This window comes from Bubalus kerabau, chromosome 3, assembly GCF_029407905.1.
Source record: "Bubalus kerabau isolate K-KA32 ecotype Philippines breed swamp buffalo chromosome 3, PCC_UOA_SB_1v2, whole genome shotgun sequence".
Lineage (NCBI taxonomy): Eukaryota > Metazoa > Chordata > Mammalia > Artiodactyla > Bovidae > Bubalus > Bubalus kerabau.
The window spans coordinates 90,955,885-90,972,727 of record NC_073626.1 but is presented as its reverse complement, the minus strand read 5'-3'; the positions used below and the strand labels follow the sequence as shown (position 1 = coordinate 90,972,727).

Sequence of the window (16,843 nt, the reverse complement as noted above, 5' to 3'; positions counted from 1 at the left end):
TGGCCCCACCCTGCCCACACTGGCATCCTGTCCAGTAGTCCTTTTCTAGACACCACATTGCTTCTTTTTATCTTTTTACCAACTGTAGGAACACACTGGGCTTATTAGGTTAAAGTGTAATAATTTGTTACCACTCCTATAGATAGCTTCTGAGCTATGGATCATTACCAGGGTATTTGAAATTGTTTGCTAGTACAGGTGCGGTTTTAGAGCATCTACATGACTGAGTGACTTCACTTTCACGTTTCACTTTCATGCATTGGAGAAGGAAATGGCAACCCACTCCAGTGTTCTTGCCTGGAGAATCCCAGGGATGGGGGAGCCTGGTGGGCTGCTGTCTATGGGGTCGCACAGAGTCGGACACGACTGAAGTGACTTAGCAGTAGCAGCAGCAGCATTGTGCCTTTGTTGAACCAGCCGTAGTCTGGAGTTACAGGAAGCTAAGAGACTAAGTCCTTCCTTGATTAGCCCAGGACTCCAAACTAAAAGATCTGATCATCTTACAGATAAATACTGTAAATGAGAATGCAAGGTTAATGGTTTACTTAAAACAGGTAATTTACCTATGAATGACATAGTAATCACTGTATTTCTTTAATATTTGACCCTTTGCCTACATTTTGATAGATGCCAGTGGTTTTCAAATCCAATTTAAGACATAGGGCAGGGTTGGGGCCTTTTTCTCATTCAACTGAAACTAATCAAGGCTTTTTTTTTTTTAAGTTATTTTCCCATTGACAGAAGTAATCTATGCTTTGGTAAAGATTTCTTTAAAAGTACTGAAAAGTAATTTTACCATTCAGAAATTTACTACAGACATTTAAAATAAAATAGTAAGTTTTGTTTAAATTGAACAGGCTATAACTAAAATGAAAACTGAAGGAATGGCTGAAATTAAGATTTCCACCCCCCCCAAAGTTAATATCTCCCCACACACACCTGAAGAAGATTGCTCTAAAATTCAAAAAAAGATCTGAAAAATACTGACAAGCTAGCACAAGAATCCAGATTACTTTCAGATTTTCTGTCTTTTGTACTTTACCATTTTGTCCACACACTGGAGAGGGATGAACAATATAGAATGGCATATAATTAAGGGTTAGAGTGTGAGATGTAGGTTCATACTGTAAGTTTAAGGGTTGGAGAGACGATTTGTAAACTCCCATTTAAAGAATTAAAAACTAAATACAGTTGAGGACTTCCCCGGTAGTCCAGTGGTAAAGAATTTGCCTGCCAATGCAGGGGACATGGGTTCAATCCCTGGTCTGGGAAGATTCTAGACAACTAAAAGGGGACAGGAGAAGGCAATGGCACCCCACTCCAGTACCCTTGCCTGGAAAATGCCAGGGATAGAGGAGCCTGGTAGGCTGCAGTCCATGAGGTCGCTAAGAGTCGGACATGACTGAGCGACTTCACTTTCCCTTTTTACTTTCATGCATTGGAGAAGGAAGTGGCAACCCACTCCAGTGTTCTTGCCTGGAGAATCCCAGGGACAGAGGACCCTGGTGGGAGGCCGTCCATGGGGTCGCACAGAGTCGGACGCGACTGAAGTGACTTAGCAAGGGGGGACAGCTAAACCCGTGCTCCACAACTACTGAGCCCGGGGTGCCCTAGAACCTGTGCCCTGCAACAAGAGAGTCACGGCAATGAGAAGTCTGTAAACCGCAACTAGAGAATAGCCCCTGCCCACCGCAACTAGAGAAAGCCCACACACAGCAGTGAAGACCCAGTGCAGCCAAACATTATGACATAATAATAAAAAAACTTAAAAAAAAAGACAGCTAAAAATTTTCCTGGAGAAAGTACTAGAGAGATCTGTATCTTTTTCATCATTTTGAAATTGTACAAGAAAAGAGTTTTGCTATTTAAACATAGGTTTTAAAGCCCTGGATATACATTTATTTTGCTTCCTCACATCAGCCTGTGGTGGGTGGTGTTCCTATTCTGATCATCAGAATCTTGAAGGCTGATGGAGAAGTGACTTGATTCCCACGAGGTGCTGCTGCTAGTCAGGGGAGTGGCCAGGACGCCAGTCTTTCTCAGCTGGTGCTCCTTCCAGTCTGTTAGTTAGGCAGGAGATGGAGGTACTGCACAGGTACAGTTATGTATCACTGGACAGTCTTACCTCGAACAACTTTGGAATCGAGCAGGCAGGCCCGCTGAGCAGTCCAGAATAAACGGCACACGTGTGTTCTGTGTACCTTTCTTCAGAGCGTGTGCCTGGGGGGGTCTCTGTTTTCTTTTATCTGGAGGCCATTTGACCTGTGAACATTGGTGTATGTTCAGGGGTTCTGTCCATAAGAAATGACAATTTGGAAGTTAGAAGTGGAGGCAGGCTGTGGAAGTCAGCTTGCTTGACTGTGCAAGGACGTGAGCTGGGGAAGAACACAGGCTGTGCAGCCTGACAGACCTTTCTGAGATTCTTTGCTGCAGGACAACAGCTGGGTTTTTGTGATGACTCCAGGTTAGGCCTTGTTAAATTCCTCTGTATTGATCAGTACTTACTGTTCCCATATCATCATATGATGATAAACAAACTTGGGTTCTTTCCTAATGTCTGGGGGGCTGCTGGTTGCATATGCAAATACATGACAGTGTGAGGGGCACACCGCAGAGATGAATGGGATATAGTGGGAGCACGGGGGGATTGAAGACTGTAACTGTACTGTACTCTGTACTGAGTGAAAGGAAGAGGGTGGGGTCTTGGGAAGTGAATCGGAGCTGTCTACGTGAAATAAAAGGACATTCTGGATAGAGAACCTGTGTATGACAATGAGGTAGCTGGACTCTAGTAAATAAATGTTGAAATGTTACTCCAAATGGCTGATGTAAATTGTCAAAGGCATGCAAGTAGTGAGGTAATATGTGCCACTGTATACCCATGCACAGTCTGCACAGATATCAACATCTGCCAGTCTGGTTTGATTAATCACGATTGTTTTTTAATGTGGTTAGAAGATTTTGAAGCAATTTCCAGGCTTTATGTGTTGCTGGTAAAGACTTCAGTGTGCATCTTCAATTGATTAAGATCCACCCCCCAGGCCATTTCACACAATAAAATAAAGATAATACTTTATTTAATACTGTGAGTGACCAGTACTCACAGTACTCTCTCCTGTCTGGAGTCCTTGAGAAACCTTTTTTTTTGTTCATGTATATTTTCTGTGCTTTATTACAGAACTTTATCATAGTACTTTTAGCTTTACGCTAATGCCATACTGTTTCTGACCATGTGCTTAATAACTCTGAGAATTATTTTGAGAGAAGTCCCCCCCACCGCCCCGCCAATAAAAGCAAACCAAGGAACCCAACAACAGAAAAACTCAGACTTTTATTCACTGGTCACTCACAGCATTAAATATTTAATGAGTATTAATACTCATTCAGAACAAAGTCCATAGGCAGGTTTCCTCTATTAACCCAAGTTTGATACTTAAAGGGAGCTATTTCATTGTTTAAAAGATTTATTGATATTTGCTCAAAATACTTTTTTAGGAATGTTGTATAATTGGGGCATTACTCTAAAGCCATGTTTTTATTCTTTTGTTTATTTTATTTTTTTATTTATTTATTTTTTTTTTTTTAACAAAATTTGAGAACTTTATTGAATGGCATTTAAAGAGTAAATGGAAAATTTTTTTTTTTTTTTTTTTATTTTTAAACTTAACATAATTTTTTAACTTTACAATATTGTATTGGTTTTGCCATATTAGTAGTATTGTATACCTTGTCTTATTTTTGATTGTTTTAACTCATAGTGAACCTAGTGGAGGGCCATGCCCTGTAACTATTTATAGTACTTGTCAATGTTCAATCGCTAAGTTGTGTCCGACTGTGACCCCACGAACTGCAACGCACCAGGCTTCCCTGTTCTTCACTATCTCCCTGAGTTTGATCAGACTCATGTTCATTGAGTCAGTGATGCCATCCAGCCATCTTATCCTGTTGCTTGCTTCTCCTATAGCAAGGCCTTTTCCAGGATTTGGCAAGCACTCAAAACTGGGAGGGCTAGATTATAAATGGCATAAGGTACTCTGACCAGTTCCTTTGGTTTGCTTCAGTTTTTAGCTCTCTGTGTTTAGCTCATGAGTTGGAAGTGTGACGTTTGTTCTGTATATTGCTACCCTGTGGCCATTGAAAGCAGTTTCCTCACATGCCTTCTTGGCTTGGACCAGCCCAGTGTCTGTACTCAGATGTCAGGCTTGTTGCAGTCCCCATGGGCTCAGCTTCACCTTCAGGGGTTGGCCTAGGTTGCCCTTTACTTTGAGGCTTTCCTCAGTGACTTCAGCCTTCTTTGCCTCCCTGTCCCCTCTCCTTTCCTCCTACCCTGCACTTTAGCCCATAATTATATGCTTATCTACATTGTTTATACTTTGCCTGCAAGTAGGCTGTATGAAGCAGTAGAAGGGATGGGAACTTTGAAGCCAGCATAATCTGAATTCCTGAGCCTGTTTCCTCACTGTTAAAAAATTGTGGTTTTAAAAAAAGACTTAAAAGTTAAATTTTAAGTGCACAGTACACTATTGTTAGCTCTAAGCATAATGTATAGCAGATCCGTATAACTTTTTCATCTTAAATCACTGAGACTTGAACTGCAGCACTCCATTTCCCATCTCCTCTCCCTGTCCCCCCACAATCCTTGCCCCAGCCCCTGGCAACCACCATATTCTACTTTCTGCTTCTAGGACCCTGACTGCTTTAGACACCTCATATGAGTTAGAATCATGCAGTATTTGTTCTCCTGAGATTGGCTTATTTCATCAAGCAAGCTTAATGTCCTCAAGTTTCATCTATGTGGTAACATATGACAGGATTTTCTTTTTTTAAGGCTGAATAATACTCTATTGTATGGATATGTCACATTTTCTTTGTCTATTCATCTGCTGATGGACATTTAGGGTGCTTCCAGTCTTAGTTATTGTGAATCAGGCTATAGTGGACGTGGGAGTGCAGATAGCTCTTCGAGATCCTGATTTCAATTCTTTTGGATAAATACTCAGAAGTGGGCTTGCTGGGTCACATGCCTCATTTTTTTTTTTTTTTTTAAAGGTTTGTAATACCTTAAAGAACTTGTGTGGCAGGTAATGCCTGGCACACAGAGTGGGTTCTCTCCTGTCTGGAGTCCTTGAGAAACCTTTTTTTTTGTTCATGTATATTTTCTGTGCTTTATTATAGAACTTTATCATAGTACTTTTAGCTTTACGCTAATGCCATACTGTTTCGAACCATGTGCTTAATAACTCTGAGAATTATTTTGAGAGAAGTCATTATCCCATTCCCTCACCCCCCACCCCCACCCCCGCCAATAAAAGCAAACCAAGAAACCCAACAACAGAAAAACTCAGACTTTTATTCACTGGTCGCTCACAGCAGCTATGTCATTGAGGAAGTGTTGACACTGCTTTTGGTTTTTAAATGACTGTGTGTTTTTCCTTCCCAGGACTGAAAAAATTGCAAGGTTGGAATTTTCAGGATTGTTAACAAGATCAAAAAGCAAAGATACAAAGCCAAGAGGGAAAAGTCTTTCTGCAAAATAGTGGTAGAAAGCAGAAAATGGTAGAATTCTGTAGAAAATGATAGGTGTTGCAAAAATAAGCTTTGACCAGAAAATGAAGGTTGCTGTTTTTCAAGTTATTTTGAAGTGAAAGAGAGTTTAGCCAGCCAGTTTTTAATGTCTGATTTTTTTTTTTAAGGCTGTGGATAAAAATGTACTTATAAACTTAGCTTTGTTAATGAGATATTAGAAGATGATTTGATTTCTAGCAGAGAATAATTATCTAGTCATTCTTATATTTTATATTCAGTAGCTGGCTTTCTCCATGGCTCAGCTAGTAAAGAACCTGCCTGTCAATGCAGGAGACACAAGAGACCCGGGTTTGATCCCTGGGTCAGGAAGATCCCCTTGAGAAGGAAATGGTAACCCCCGCCAGTATTCTTGCCTGGGAAATTCCGTGGACAGAGCAGCCTGGTGGGCTACAATCCTTGGGGTTGCAAAGAGTTGGACACGACTGGGTGTGCATGCTTGCACATTAAGTAGCCATGGTTGTTAGCTTTGAAGTGGTTTATAAGAAGTCCTCTGACTTCAGCACCCATGGCGTGGGGGTGTTGAATGCTCAAGGAAAACGTTCATCCCACATTTTCTCTTGCTTTGTTGATGTTTTCGTTGCTGAGGTTTTCATTTCTGATATGTTGAGATTCAGATAGGTTAAGCAGCTGAAGCCCAGTGGGTTCAGGTTAGACCGCCAGTACCCTGGAAGATGATCAAGTACTACACAGCATCTCAGAGCCCAGGGACCTACAGGTTATCCAGCTAGGGGCTCAAGCTGTTATCAGAACTGAACGAGAGGGTGACCCAGGCTTGTGGAATGCAGGAGAGAGAATCCCAGTTAGACACAGCAGGGTCAGGGTTGGTTAAGCAGCAAGAACAACTTGGCTCAAGCTGTTTGAATCTCTGTTCTAGAAATTCCTGCTGGATGAAGCCAGGGAGGGGAGGATGGGGGCATGGGTCAAGAGGCTTCAGCTGTGGGGAAGGAAGGACGGGCTGTGGAAGCTGGAAGCACAGGCCTGGCCTGGAAGGCCTGCACAGCTCAGACGTGATGAGATAAGGTTTCGGTACCCAGTGACTTATGGTAGCCTGCTTGTAAATGGACAGGTCTTAGAGTTAAGTGGCATATTAAATAATGAACTTGAAACAATACTGAGAGTTACTTTTGTGAATCTGGAAAAAGAGTTTCTAACTCAGTTTACAGAAAAAAAATCCTTGATCCAAGTGTAAACCATAACCTTATGATTATAGAACTACCAGTTAGATTCATTACTCTCTTTACTAAAGCAAATTGTTACTTGAATGCTGCTACTTATCAAGATATAAATATGAAATTATCCAACAATTAGTTCTGAATTGATGTACGATTGAAGCCACTGGAGGTTAGCTTTCCTTTAGGTCAAGGATAAACTCACCCTAACCTTTGCAGTTTCAGATGGGCACATGCAGTTTGGCCCAGAATTTATGCTGCTGCTGCTGCTAAGTCGCTTCAGTTGTGTCTGACTCTGTGTGACCCCATAGACGGCAGCCCACCAGGCTCCCTCGTCCCTGAGATTCTCCAGGCAAGAACACTGGAGTGGGTTGCCATTTCCTTCTCCAATGCATGAAAGTGAAAAAATAAAGTGAAGTCACTCAGTCGTGTCCGACTCCTAGCGACCCCATGGACTGCAGCCCACCAGGTCCCTCCGTCCTTGGGATTTTCCAGGCAAGAGTACTGGAGTGGGGTGCCATTGCCTTCTCCGGCCAGAATTTATGCCTGGGCTCTACATGGCAACCCACTCCAGTATTATTGCCTGAAGAATCCCATGGACAGAGGGCTTATACGGATAGCTGGGTACAGTCCATAGGGTCACACAAAGTTGGACACAACTGAGGTGACTTAGCACTCTGTCCCGTACAGACTAGATTGGAAGATAAATTGAGGCTTGTCTCACTGATCACAGGATCCTAAGGTAAACCTGTGTTTTTAAAAATGCTATCAGAAAGCATGAAAATCAATATCTTTAAAGACTATAGAAATCTTCAGGCTACTTTAAAACACTCAGTTACCTCCTTCCTTAAGATCAGCTGGCTACAGGGCTTCTGGATAGGGTTAGTAGATATCAGCTGTGAGATGCAGAGATGAGGGGGCATGGTGTTCATACAAAGGTGCAGTCCCTCTGCTCAAGGAAGTTTATGATCCAGAGAGCAGCTTTACTCACAAATAGCGTAAGAAAAGATAGGTGGAAAGTGATGAGCAGATGGCAGGTGTGGGCGTAGCCAGAAGAAAGGTTCCCCATCAGAACGGCTACGCTGAGGGAAAGTCTGTCTGGGTGGTTGCTGGTTTGGGACAAACATAGGGACATCACATTGCAGTAGGACACAGTGGCCATTGCTGTTTCTGAGAACACTTGATTCTTAGCCTCTGAGGTCACTCACTGTGGGCATCTTCTCTCCTGAATGTAGTGACTGGAGACACCATCCCCCCAGAAAGAAATAACCTTTACTTCGTGCCTGGGGTGATCTCTCAGAGGCGCTACTGGTGCTGTATTGAAATGCTTTGTTTAGGTGTTCTTGGACTCTTTGGGGGACTGAAAGCCTATTTAAACTGTGACTGCCTGTAATCATTTCTCAGGACTGTTCGTTGTGCCTTGATCTAGCAGTCACCCTCCACTTTCTTCATTTATGGTGACTGGGGAAAACAAATATTTCCCTGTTAGTATTTTATCTAAAAAAGGAGTAAACCTAGCTCTCAGGGAGTGCCTGGGAAAAGAGGTGTTGCATAAAAATGAGAAATTTGGACGTTCTCTTCTAAATTGTACATGAGTTTATTTGATTTTGGCAGCTTCAAAGACTAAATAGATCTTCTTGGTTTCTAGCTGTTGACTGGAGAGTTGAGGTTGCTGACTTGTTTCTTTCGCCCTCCTCACTCTTTCCCCAGTAGCATGTTAATTTTTCTCCCACCCTTGCCTGAAACAATTCGTTTTGGAAAGAAGAGATCAAAAAGTTTTCTCAGGGAGAAGAGAAGAAGGTGAATGGAGGAAAACCTGGGGCTGAAGCAGGAGCTTGGTCTGTTAGTCCACCACTGCTCTGGAAACCCAAGATATACTCTGCCCTGTGGAAGACTCAGAGGGATGATGTGGACCCTGCCTTCGAGAAGCTTGAGGTTTAGTTGAGAGAGGAAGAGAGCTAACAGATCGGAACTCCACAGTTGAAAATGCTAGAGAAGTTTTGCATCTGATATGAGTTCAGAGAGGCGTGACATGAGTCAGGAGCTTTGAGCCAGCCGTGCTGGGGTCCAAGAGGTATTTGATGAAAGGCCATGTAGTGTACTTTGAGGAGACCAGATACTGTGAGAGACCAAGAGGGAGGGTGAGTTAATGAAAGCCCAGGTAGGAAGTGGCAGAGGTTATGGAGGGATTTAGCAGCACACCTGATAAATCCATTTCCAAGGAGGAGTTGGTGAGAGTTTATGATGGGTTCACAGGCTGTTGTGCCTGTATGGTTGATTAAAATGCAGACTCCTGGGCTGTACTCCAGGTATTTTGATTGCCTTCTTATGCTGTCTGGGGTGTCTAGAAATGGCCCAGGTGTATCTGGTACAGATGTCCTGCACCATAATTTACTTTGGGCAGCACTGGTAAAGGATGGATAAAGTAAAACTGATTAATTCCTCCATGAGAGACTGGAATTGGGAAGGAGGTACCCAGCTGAACAGCCTGCTTTTTGTCCCTCTGTTACAGAACAGGTAGAGAGCAGGTAACCCTGTGGACTAAGGAACATGAAGTGAGGATGGAATTGGCTCTCAGCTGGAGACAGTGTTCTCGCGGTCCTCACCCTTCCTAGGTATCCAGCTTCTCTCTCTTATCCACATGCTGCCACATCTGAGAACACCATGATGGTAATTGAATCAGGTTTGGGGTCAGCTCTCATATGAGCCTAGGAAAGCTTTGTTCTTTGGACATTGTAACTCCAGACAGTTAGCCTGTAATGAGTGTGTGCTTTGTCAGATTTAGTGAGCAAGAAAATATGGGTTATCAGTTAAAAAACCTGCTAATACTATTACTAGAAGAACCAAGAGAAATCACAATGATAAATACAGTTCTTCACATCTGAAAACCATTGTTATAATAATCACTTCTCACATAGCAAACACTTGACACCAGGATGTTCTTTACAGATGAGCTTTGAATTGTTCTTTCTTATCAACTCCATGACAAGGTCCATCCAGGCCTTACTTAGGGAATGACCTGGTTTTTCCCCACCCCTGTCCTTCCTTCCGGGAGTGTGCACCCCCAGGCCCCACCTTGCACCCACCCTGGTGATCAGCCCCTGCACAGTGTTACTCACTCCAGCTTCCTTTGGCTCTCTACCTGTCAATTTGTGTTTCTCCTCCCACTCCCTTTGTTTTGGGTGTAAATATTTGCTGCTCCCCAACCGCCAAGACGGAAAACACAATGGCAACCCACTCCAGTACTCTTGACTGGAAAGTCCCATGGGCGGAGGAGCCTGGTAGGCTGCAGTCCATGTGTTTGCTAAGAGTCAGACACGACTGAGTGACTTACTTTCACTTTTCACTTTCATGCATTGGAGAAGGAAATGGCAACCCACTCCAGTGTTCTTGCCTGGAGAATCCCAGGGATGGGGGAGCCTGGTGGGGTGCCATCTATGGGGTCGCACAGAGTCGGACACGACTGAAGCAACTTAGCAGCAGCAGCAACCACCAAGACAGAAAAAAACACCCTGAGGATAGGTTAGAGCAGAGGTTCCAAGTCCTGGCTTTGCATTAGAATCAGCTGGTCAGCTTTAAAAAGTAACCACATTTGGGTCCCTAGAGTTTCTGTTCTAAATATTTTGGGCATCAGAATTTTTAAAGCTCCTCAGGAGAGTCTTATGGGTGGTGAAGGATCTAAATTGCCTCAGTGGACAGTTTAACGGTACTCGTAGTAAACTTGTGTTAAGGAAAATGGAAACTGCAAGATTTGAAATGGAAGCAAGTAGTTTTATATAATGCCTGTTGCAGCTCAGGTCCCAGATGCATGCTGAGTCCCCAGAGTTTTCCTTCTTCCTATTTTCTTGCCTTTGTTTAAACTTGCTTTCTATTAAGCACCAGCATTCAAAATGAAGCAAAACAAAAACAAGAGGTTTCTTTCACTGGCTTCAGAATTTCTGTGGTGTTGATCTCCATTGTGCTGCATGAGCTCTCAGATACAGTGGGCTGTGACCTGGTGAAGGTTGCAGGCTTCATCTCGCTGGTCCCCTCTCTGGGCCTCACACTCTGAGGAGCAGTATTCAGTGCAGCAGGACCCAGTGTCACCGGAGGACTTGGACTGTTACACGGGATCACTGGCCACACACTTTGGACGGCAAACATTTCCTCATCTTTGTTTTGTGGTCTGCGGATGCCCCGTGCTAGGTTTTGGGAAGGATGCTTAAGAGAGAAAAGCTTATTTCTGTTGGATAAACAACTTTAAAGTCTCTTTGTTCATCTTTGAAACAGAATGAGGGCCAGGAGGTAAACCCTAATGATTCTCTTCGAAAGGCTTTTTAAAGTTTTATTTTTAGGAGCCAACTGGAAATTAGATCCATGAAAATAAAGAGCTAGTGATTTGGCAGTTGAATGTCATCACCCACCTGGTCTCTAAACTCCTGTATTTTAAGGTTCCATAAAAAGTTCCTTCAATAAGTGTACTTTTTGAAGTTTACATGAGAATATTATATAGCAAAATGCTTGTTTTTCAAAACTTGCTTGGGCCCAAATTTTGGACTGCGCATTGAAAATGAATGGAGCCCTTGTAGTGGTCGTGCTAAGTTGCTTCAGTCGTGTCTGACTCTTTGTGACCCCATGGACTGTAACCTGCCAGGCTCCTCTGACCATAGGATTTTCCAGGCAAGAATACTGGAGTGGGTTGCCATTTCCTTCTCCAGGGGATCTTCCTGACCCAGGGACTGAACCCCCATCTCTATGTCTCCTGCATTGGCAGGCAGTTTCTTTACCATTAGGGCCACCTGGGAAGTTTTAGTGGAGGAATGCTAAAACAAGAAAATGTAAAAAGGTCCACTTTTTCCTCGACTAACATTTTTAAAGGACAATTGAAAACTCGAGGGGTAGTTTCTCTTCTGAGTCTGGTGGATGAGTGATCTAACCGTAGTTATAAGTAACTCCTCAAACACCACTCAGAGTTCCTCTGCTCTCCACCTCCCTTTTTCCTTTCTATAATTACTGAATGTGGCCCTTAAAACCCATGTAGGACGAAATGCAGAATCTAGACTTTGTGATCGCATAGCCACAAATCAAGCTGTAGGGACACTCCTTCTTTGCAGAAGGTTGCCTCCTCTTTGGGACCTCTGTAATTTACAGAGCTCTGTTTGTCATCGTGGACTCAGAAAGGACTGCCTGCCCCCCGCCATCACAGAAGTAGTAAATGGGTTGCTGTGAGTGGACAAGAGGCCAGAGAGAGAGAGCACGAGGTGTATCATCACCTGTTAGTGGTGAGAGTGCACACATGTCCATGGTTGCTCTGGGCTGAGGGTCTGTGTGACAGTGGGCAGCTGTGGTGGATACTCTTTTATACTTGTCTGGCAGTTGTGGTTGGGACTGTTGAGATGCCTGCCTCTTCTGCTGAGGTGTTTTGTGCGAGAAGGTTGGCTGAACTCCTCGCAGCATGTGTGAGATGGACTCCTTCCCTGGCTGCCAGACTCTCAGCAAAGAGGCAGGTGATTCCCTTACGAGTGAACCCTAGGAGGATGCCTCGGATATTTGAGCTGTGGTTCACCAGGTGGTGCTCTGCTGCAGTGAACCCGTCAGCATTACCAGCGAGGTCGGCAACCTAGGGAAGCAGAACCTGGGGGGGCGCTCAGAAGCCTGGGCAGCTTTGGGGGCTGTTGCTGAATGTGAGGTGAGATTTGATGTCAGGGGACCACCTGGACCGGGTAGGTTTCTCCTCCATGTTCTGCTTAAATGAGATCTCAGCTCTCTCTGAGGTGGAGGTGGGGAGCGCCGGGCCTGTCCCCTGCCTCCGTCCCTGGTTTCCTCCCAGAGAAGAGCTCCCGTGCTCCATTTTCGTCTCTGAAGTTCAGGTGGGTTGTGATTGGTGGTGGGGGGGTGGAGGCGTGGCATGTCTTACAGAGCTCCTCATCAAACAGACTTAACGGGGAAAGAGGTCTCCGCCCCGCCTTTGCATGCACGAACCTATTAGACTCCGGGGCCCTGCCAAGGTGGTTTCGTCGGCCCCAGCGTGACTACACATGATCCATCCTCTTTGGCAATGATGCCCGGCAGCCTTGCTGCGAGGGGACTGAGTTGGGCAAGAGCCCGGTTGTTGGTGTGTTGGAGCTTGGATAGCACTCTTGAAAAAGAACATCTTCCAGGACCAGAGTAGCAGTAAGAAGAGTATTTCCCAGGGAAGTGGACTCCGAGTCAGTCACAGAGAACCTCTTGTTGGAAATCCTTCAAGGAACAAACATGCCTTGGCATGTGCCTCTCCTTGTGAGAAGAACAGGAGGGTGGTGGAGGGGCCAGCTGGGGAGGAGGGGCGGGGTCAAGGCAGAGGGAAGCAGGCGCTAGGACACAGGTGCCTGCGAGGGGCTTTGTGCGCAGAGGCGAGGTGCTGTGGGGATAGGCCGGGCATGCAGGGGGTACTTGAGCTGTGTTTGGAGGATGACTAATCTCCGGAGTGGGGGCGGTGTCTCCGGATGAGGGAACAGGGAGAGCAAAGGTGTGAGATTGGGCCGTGTGTTCGGAAACGGTGAGTCGTTTAAAGAGCAGGGACCTGTGGGGAGTGAGGCAAGAAATATGGGAAGAAAATATTCTGGGGAACTTCAGCACCGTGAGTGCCTTAGCAAGGTTCTGGGCTCATTGTCTGAAACCTTTGAGACTCTTGTTGTTGGGCTGCAAACTCATTAGTATCAGCTGAAGAGAAAACCCAAGCTAGAGAAGGTAGTTTGAATGTTGCAGTACCTTGCTCAAGACGAGGCTTTCAGTGACAGTCCCTGGTCAGCCTGGGCAGAGGTTGTCAGGAGGAGGAATGAGTTTTCTTGGTTTGCCAGCCCATCACCTTGTTCCCCTGTTTAAAGTATGTATATACTGATGGCTTTTCCTGTCCATCATGGCTTTTTCTGAAGTCCTGGTTGTAGCTGGTTTTATAAACTCTGTGCTTCTGGTGTTACAGGACGAGTGTACTGACTGGTTTTTCTTTTTTCAGTTCTCGTCCCATCTTGCTGTAGTCGCCTGATCCAGAGGAACTTTCGGGGTGCCCCCCGAGTGACACAGCTGCTCTCTGTTGCCAGCAAGTGGAGTCTGGGGTGAGGCAAGGTGAGTGAGACCCAGGGAAAAGCTGTATTTCTACAGGCCAAGTTTTCCACAGTATGTTATTTTCTGAAAAATTCTGTGGCTGTTGAAGGTAAATTGTTTTTTTATTCAAAGAAATTTAAGAAGAATTGGGAAAAAAAAAATCCATGACTTAATTACTATGTCAAAGAACTCTTAGTAATAGGGATGTGTTGATAACATTCTTTAAAAATCTTTCTGACCTTTTTTGGTGCCCATTTCAGGGTTTGGGGGGGCACCAAAAATATTGTATCAGTAGAACTGATTAAAATTTTTAGATTTTTAATGGTGTCAGCCTGCTGTCTGTTTTTGATATATTTTAAAAATTGAGTTGTAGTTGACACGTAGCATTAGTTTTAGGTGTACAACAGAACAATTCAATAGATGAATACATTGTGATGTTTACTTCTTTATCATTTTTCTCTTCCCCAATTCTTGTGAATAGCTTTTGAAGTTTAATAATTAATATGAACTTCCCTATAGTCACCAGGTGACAAATAAAGGGACGTTTACACCTACCTTACCCAGACGTCTTCCCAGGCTGCCTTTTTAGGGCCATACCAGTTACAATAGCTTGGGATCCATCTCTTATCTGTTCTACATGCTGTCTTGTTAACCTGTTTGGAGTTACTCCCCTCCTGGGTTTCAGGGAGGCTTCTTGTGGCCTTAAGAACTTTAAACACGTTGCTAAACATCTGGACTGTGGTTTTCCTGTACTGCTATCTTACATGTAAATCGTGAAACAAAAGTACCTAATGCAAGGTGTTTGGTGAGACTGGAGGTTCCTGATGGGTAAGATTTTTGTTCTGTACGCCTTTTCATTTGTATTTGCTGTCTCCAGTGTGTAGCGTGTAGTAGGACTCAAGTATTCCCTCTTTCGTTTAAGGAGAGAGAACTGACTGAGAACGGAGTCTCCAGTCCCATCCTGAGTGGGCACAGCTTGGAGGACTGTTGTTATTCATGCTCCCATGCTCTCAGTTGAGGCTGTGGAGCAGAAGTCTCCAGGAGGCCCAGGACAGAACTGTTGACTTGGGGAATGAAGGCTCTGCCCTGTATCTCTTCTCTGTGGGTGTTGGAAACACTCTTCCCTAGGAGGCGGGGTCAAGGTTAAAACTGCTTCCAGCCTGAGTGTTCTTGAGACGTCCGTGCGATGTGCAGATGCACTCTGCCATCTGTACAGTGTGGCTTGCTCGCAGGACTTCATATTCTGCAGTCACCTTTCCAACTGTGTCTTGCTCGTCCATGAAGCAGTGGACAGTTGCCATCCCCACTGTCTGCCCCCCCCCTCACTTTGGCAGATCCTGCCAAAACATAAAAGCTTCTCAACAGGAGCATGTCAGGGGAGGACACAGTATAATCTCCCTTGAGGTTTTAAAAATTAAGATACTAGGACTCCCCCTAGGCCTACTGAACTGGAAATAGGGGGATGGAGAGAGTGTCCCTGCTATGTATATATCTACCTACCTACCTACTTACCTAGACTTCCCTGGTGGCTCAGTTATAAAGAATCCACCTGTCAATGCAGGAGATGTGGGTTCGATTCCTGGGTTGGGAAGATCCTCTGGAAGAGGAGATGGCAACCCACTCCAGTATTCTTGACTGGAAAATCCCATGGACAAAGCAGCCTGGTGGACTATAGCCCATGGGGCCGCAAGAGTTGGACACAACTTAGATTTGTTGTTGTTCAGTTGCTTTCTATCTGTGTGTGTGTGTGTGCGCGTGCGTGTGTTTTAAGCTTCTCAAGAGGTGATGGTGTATAAATTCTTGTATGTGGAGTAGACTTAAAAAAAACAAAAACCTCTTTCTAGCCTGAGCAGATGTTTTGGGGGAATAATTTTTGAAGTCTGCTAACTAGTTTTACCAGTTTATACTGCCAAGCCAAACAGTCCCTTGTAGTGCTATAATTTGCATCATAGAACCATTTTATAACTTTTATTTAAAATTGCCTAGGAAAGCGCTTTCTACAGTTATAAGTATACAAAGAATGAGGAAAATGATGCTGAGGAACAATCTACTAAATTTAACAAGAGCTCAGGCTTAATTAGAAATCCAGGTGGGACTCTGCTTAAATGGAATTTTACCAAAGTATGCAGGGATTTGCATATTGAAACCAAAGTCTCTCCCGACTTGTGGCAACACATTTCTCAAGGTAATGTTGAAATAGCAATTTATATGCATTGCCCTTGGAGAGTTATTGGACAGGAAATTTATCTAGTAAGTTAGACCCTTTTTTCCCTCCTCCAGTTTTTGGGTGGTAGAGAATTAAGCTAATTTTTCTTTTCTCTCTCCTTGAGGACCAGCTTCAAGGAAATAGATAGGAGCTTAATAGCAAAGATCAGGTTAACTGGCTTTTGTGGTTTTTGACTGGGTCTCTTTTGCAAATTTCCCTTTCTCTTGGGGGGGAAAAAAACACCTTGTAATCGGTTGTTTGAGGTTTTAATATTTTGGTGGGTTTGGAGAACAGTGAGTTTCTATTTTGAAATCAAAGAATTTCACCATTTAGGCAGAGATCTTACCGACGACCTGTCATCTGGTTTCCATCACCTCAACCTCACAGAAACTGCTCCTAAGGTTACAGATGGCCTCTAAGAGGACTTGTGACAAGACTTTCCTGTAGCTCTTGACCTACTGATCACTCCCATTCCTCGTTTGAAACTTTCTCCTTTGGGTTCCTTTGCATTTTTCCTACTTTCCTCCTTTCATTTCTTCCTGGGTCCTACTGTGCCTGCCAGTAAGTATGCACACTCCCTGGGCTTGCATCCTTGGTGCTTTGCTTTTAGTCTGCTAGGCTTCTTTGGGTGACTTCTGTATTTCCATGGCTTTAGCCACCACCCACATGCTAATGACCCCCAGGTCTTTCTCCAAGTTCACCCTGTCTCAAACAATCTTTTGGACATTTCTACTTGGATGACTCATATGTACTTTTGAGATATCCAAACTGAACTCATTTTCCTCCTAATTGTTGCCTGCTTTCCACTCTCCACCTCCCC

At 44.2% G+C, this 16,843-nt stretch overlaps 2 protein-coding genes across 11 annotated transcripts in view; one reads left to right on the top strand and one right to left on the bottom strand.

Moving 5' to 3' along the window:
• Positions 1-13,832, bottom strand: part of LOC129646396 (uncharacterized) — a 60,706-nt gene extending 46,874 nt beyond the window's left edge. The window contains exon 1 of the mRNA XM_055572487.1: positions 13,726-13,832. Coding sequence (XP_055428462.1) covers positions 13,726-13,740 — 15 coding nt within the window. The 5' untranslated portion in view covers positions 13,741-13,832. The remainder of the gene's footprint in view (positions 1-13,725) is intronic.
• The window catches only part of TANC1 (tetratricopeptide repeat, ankyrin repeat and coiled-coil containing 1), a 253,872-nt gene that overhangs the window by 46,645 nt on the left and 190,384 nt on the right, over positions 1-16,843 (top strand). For 9 of the 10 annotated variants that reach the window (XM_055572465.1, XM_055572473.1, XM_055572470.1 and 6 more), the window contains exon 2: positions 13,729-13,838. The gene's annotated coding sequence lies outside the window, so the exon portion shown is untranslated. Of the gene's footprint in view, positions 1-9,267; positions 9,371-13,728; positions 13,839-16,843 lie in introns of all 10 variants that reach the window. The other variant, XM_055572464.1, reaches the window with a different exon arrangement.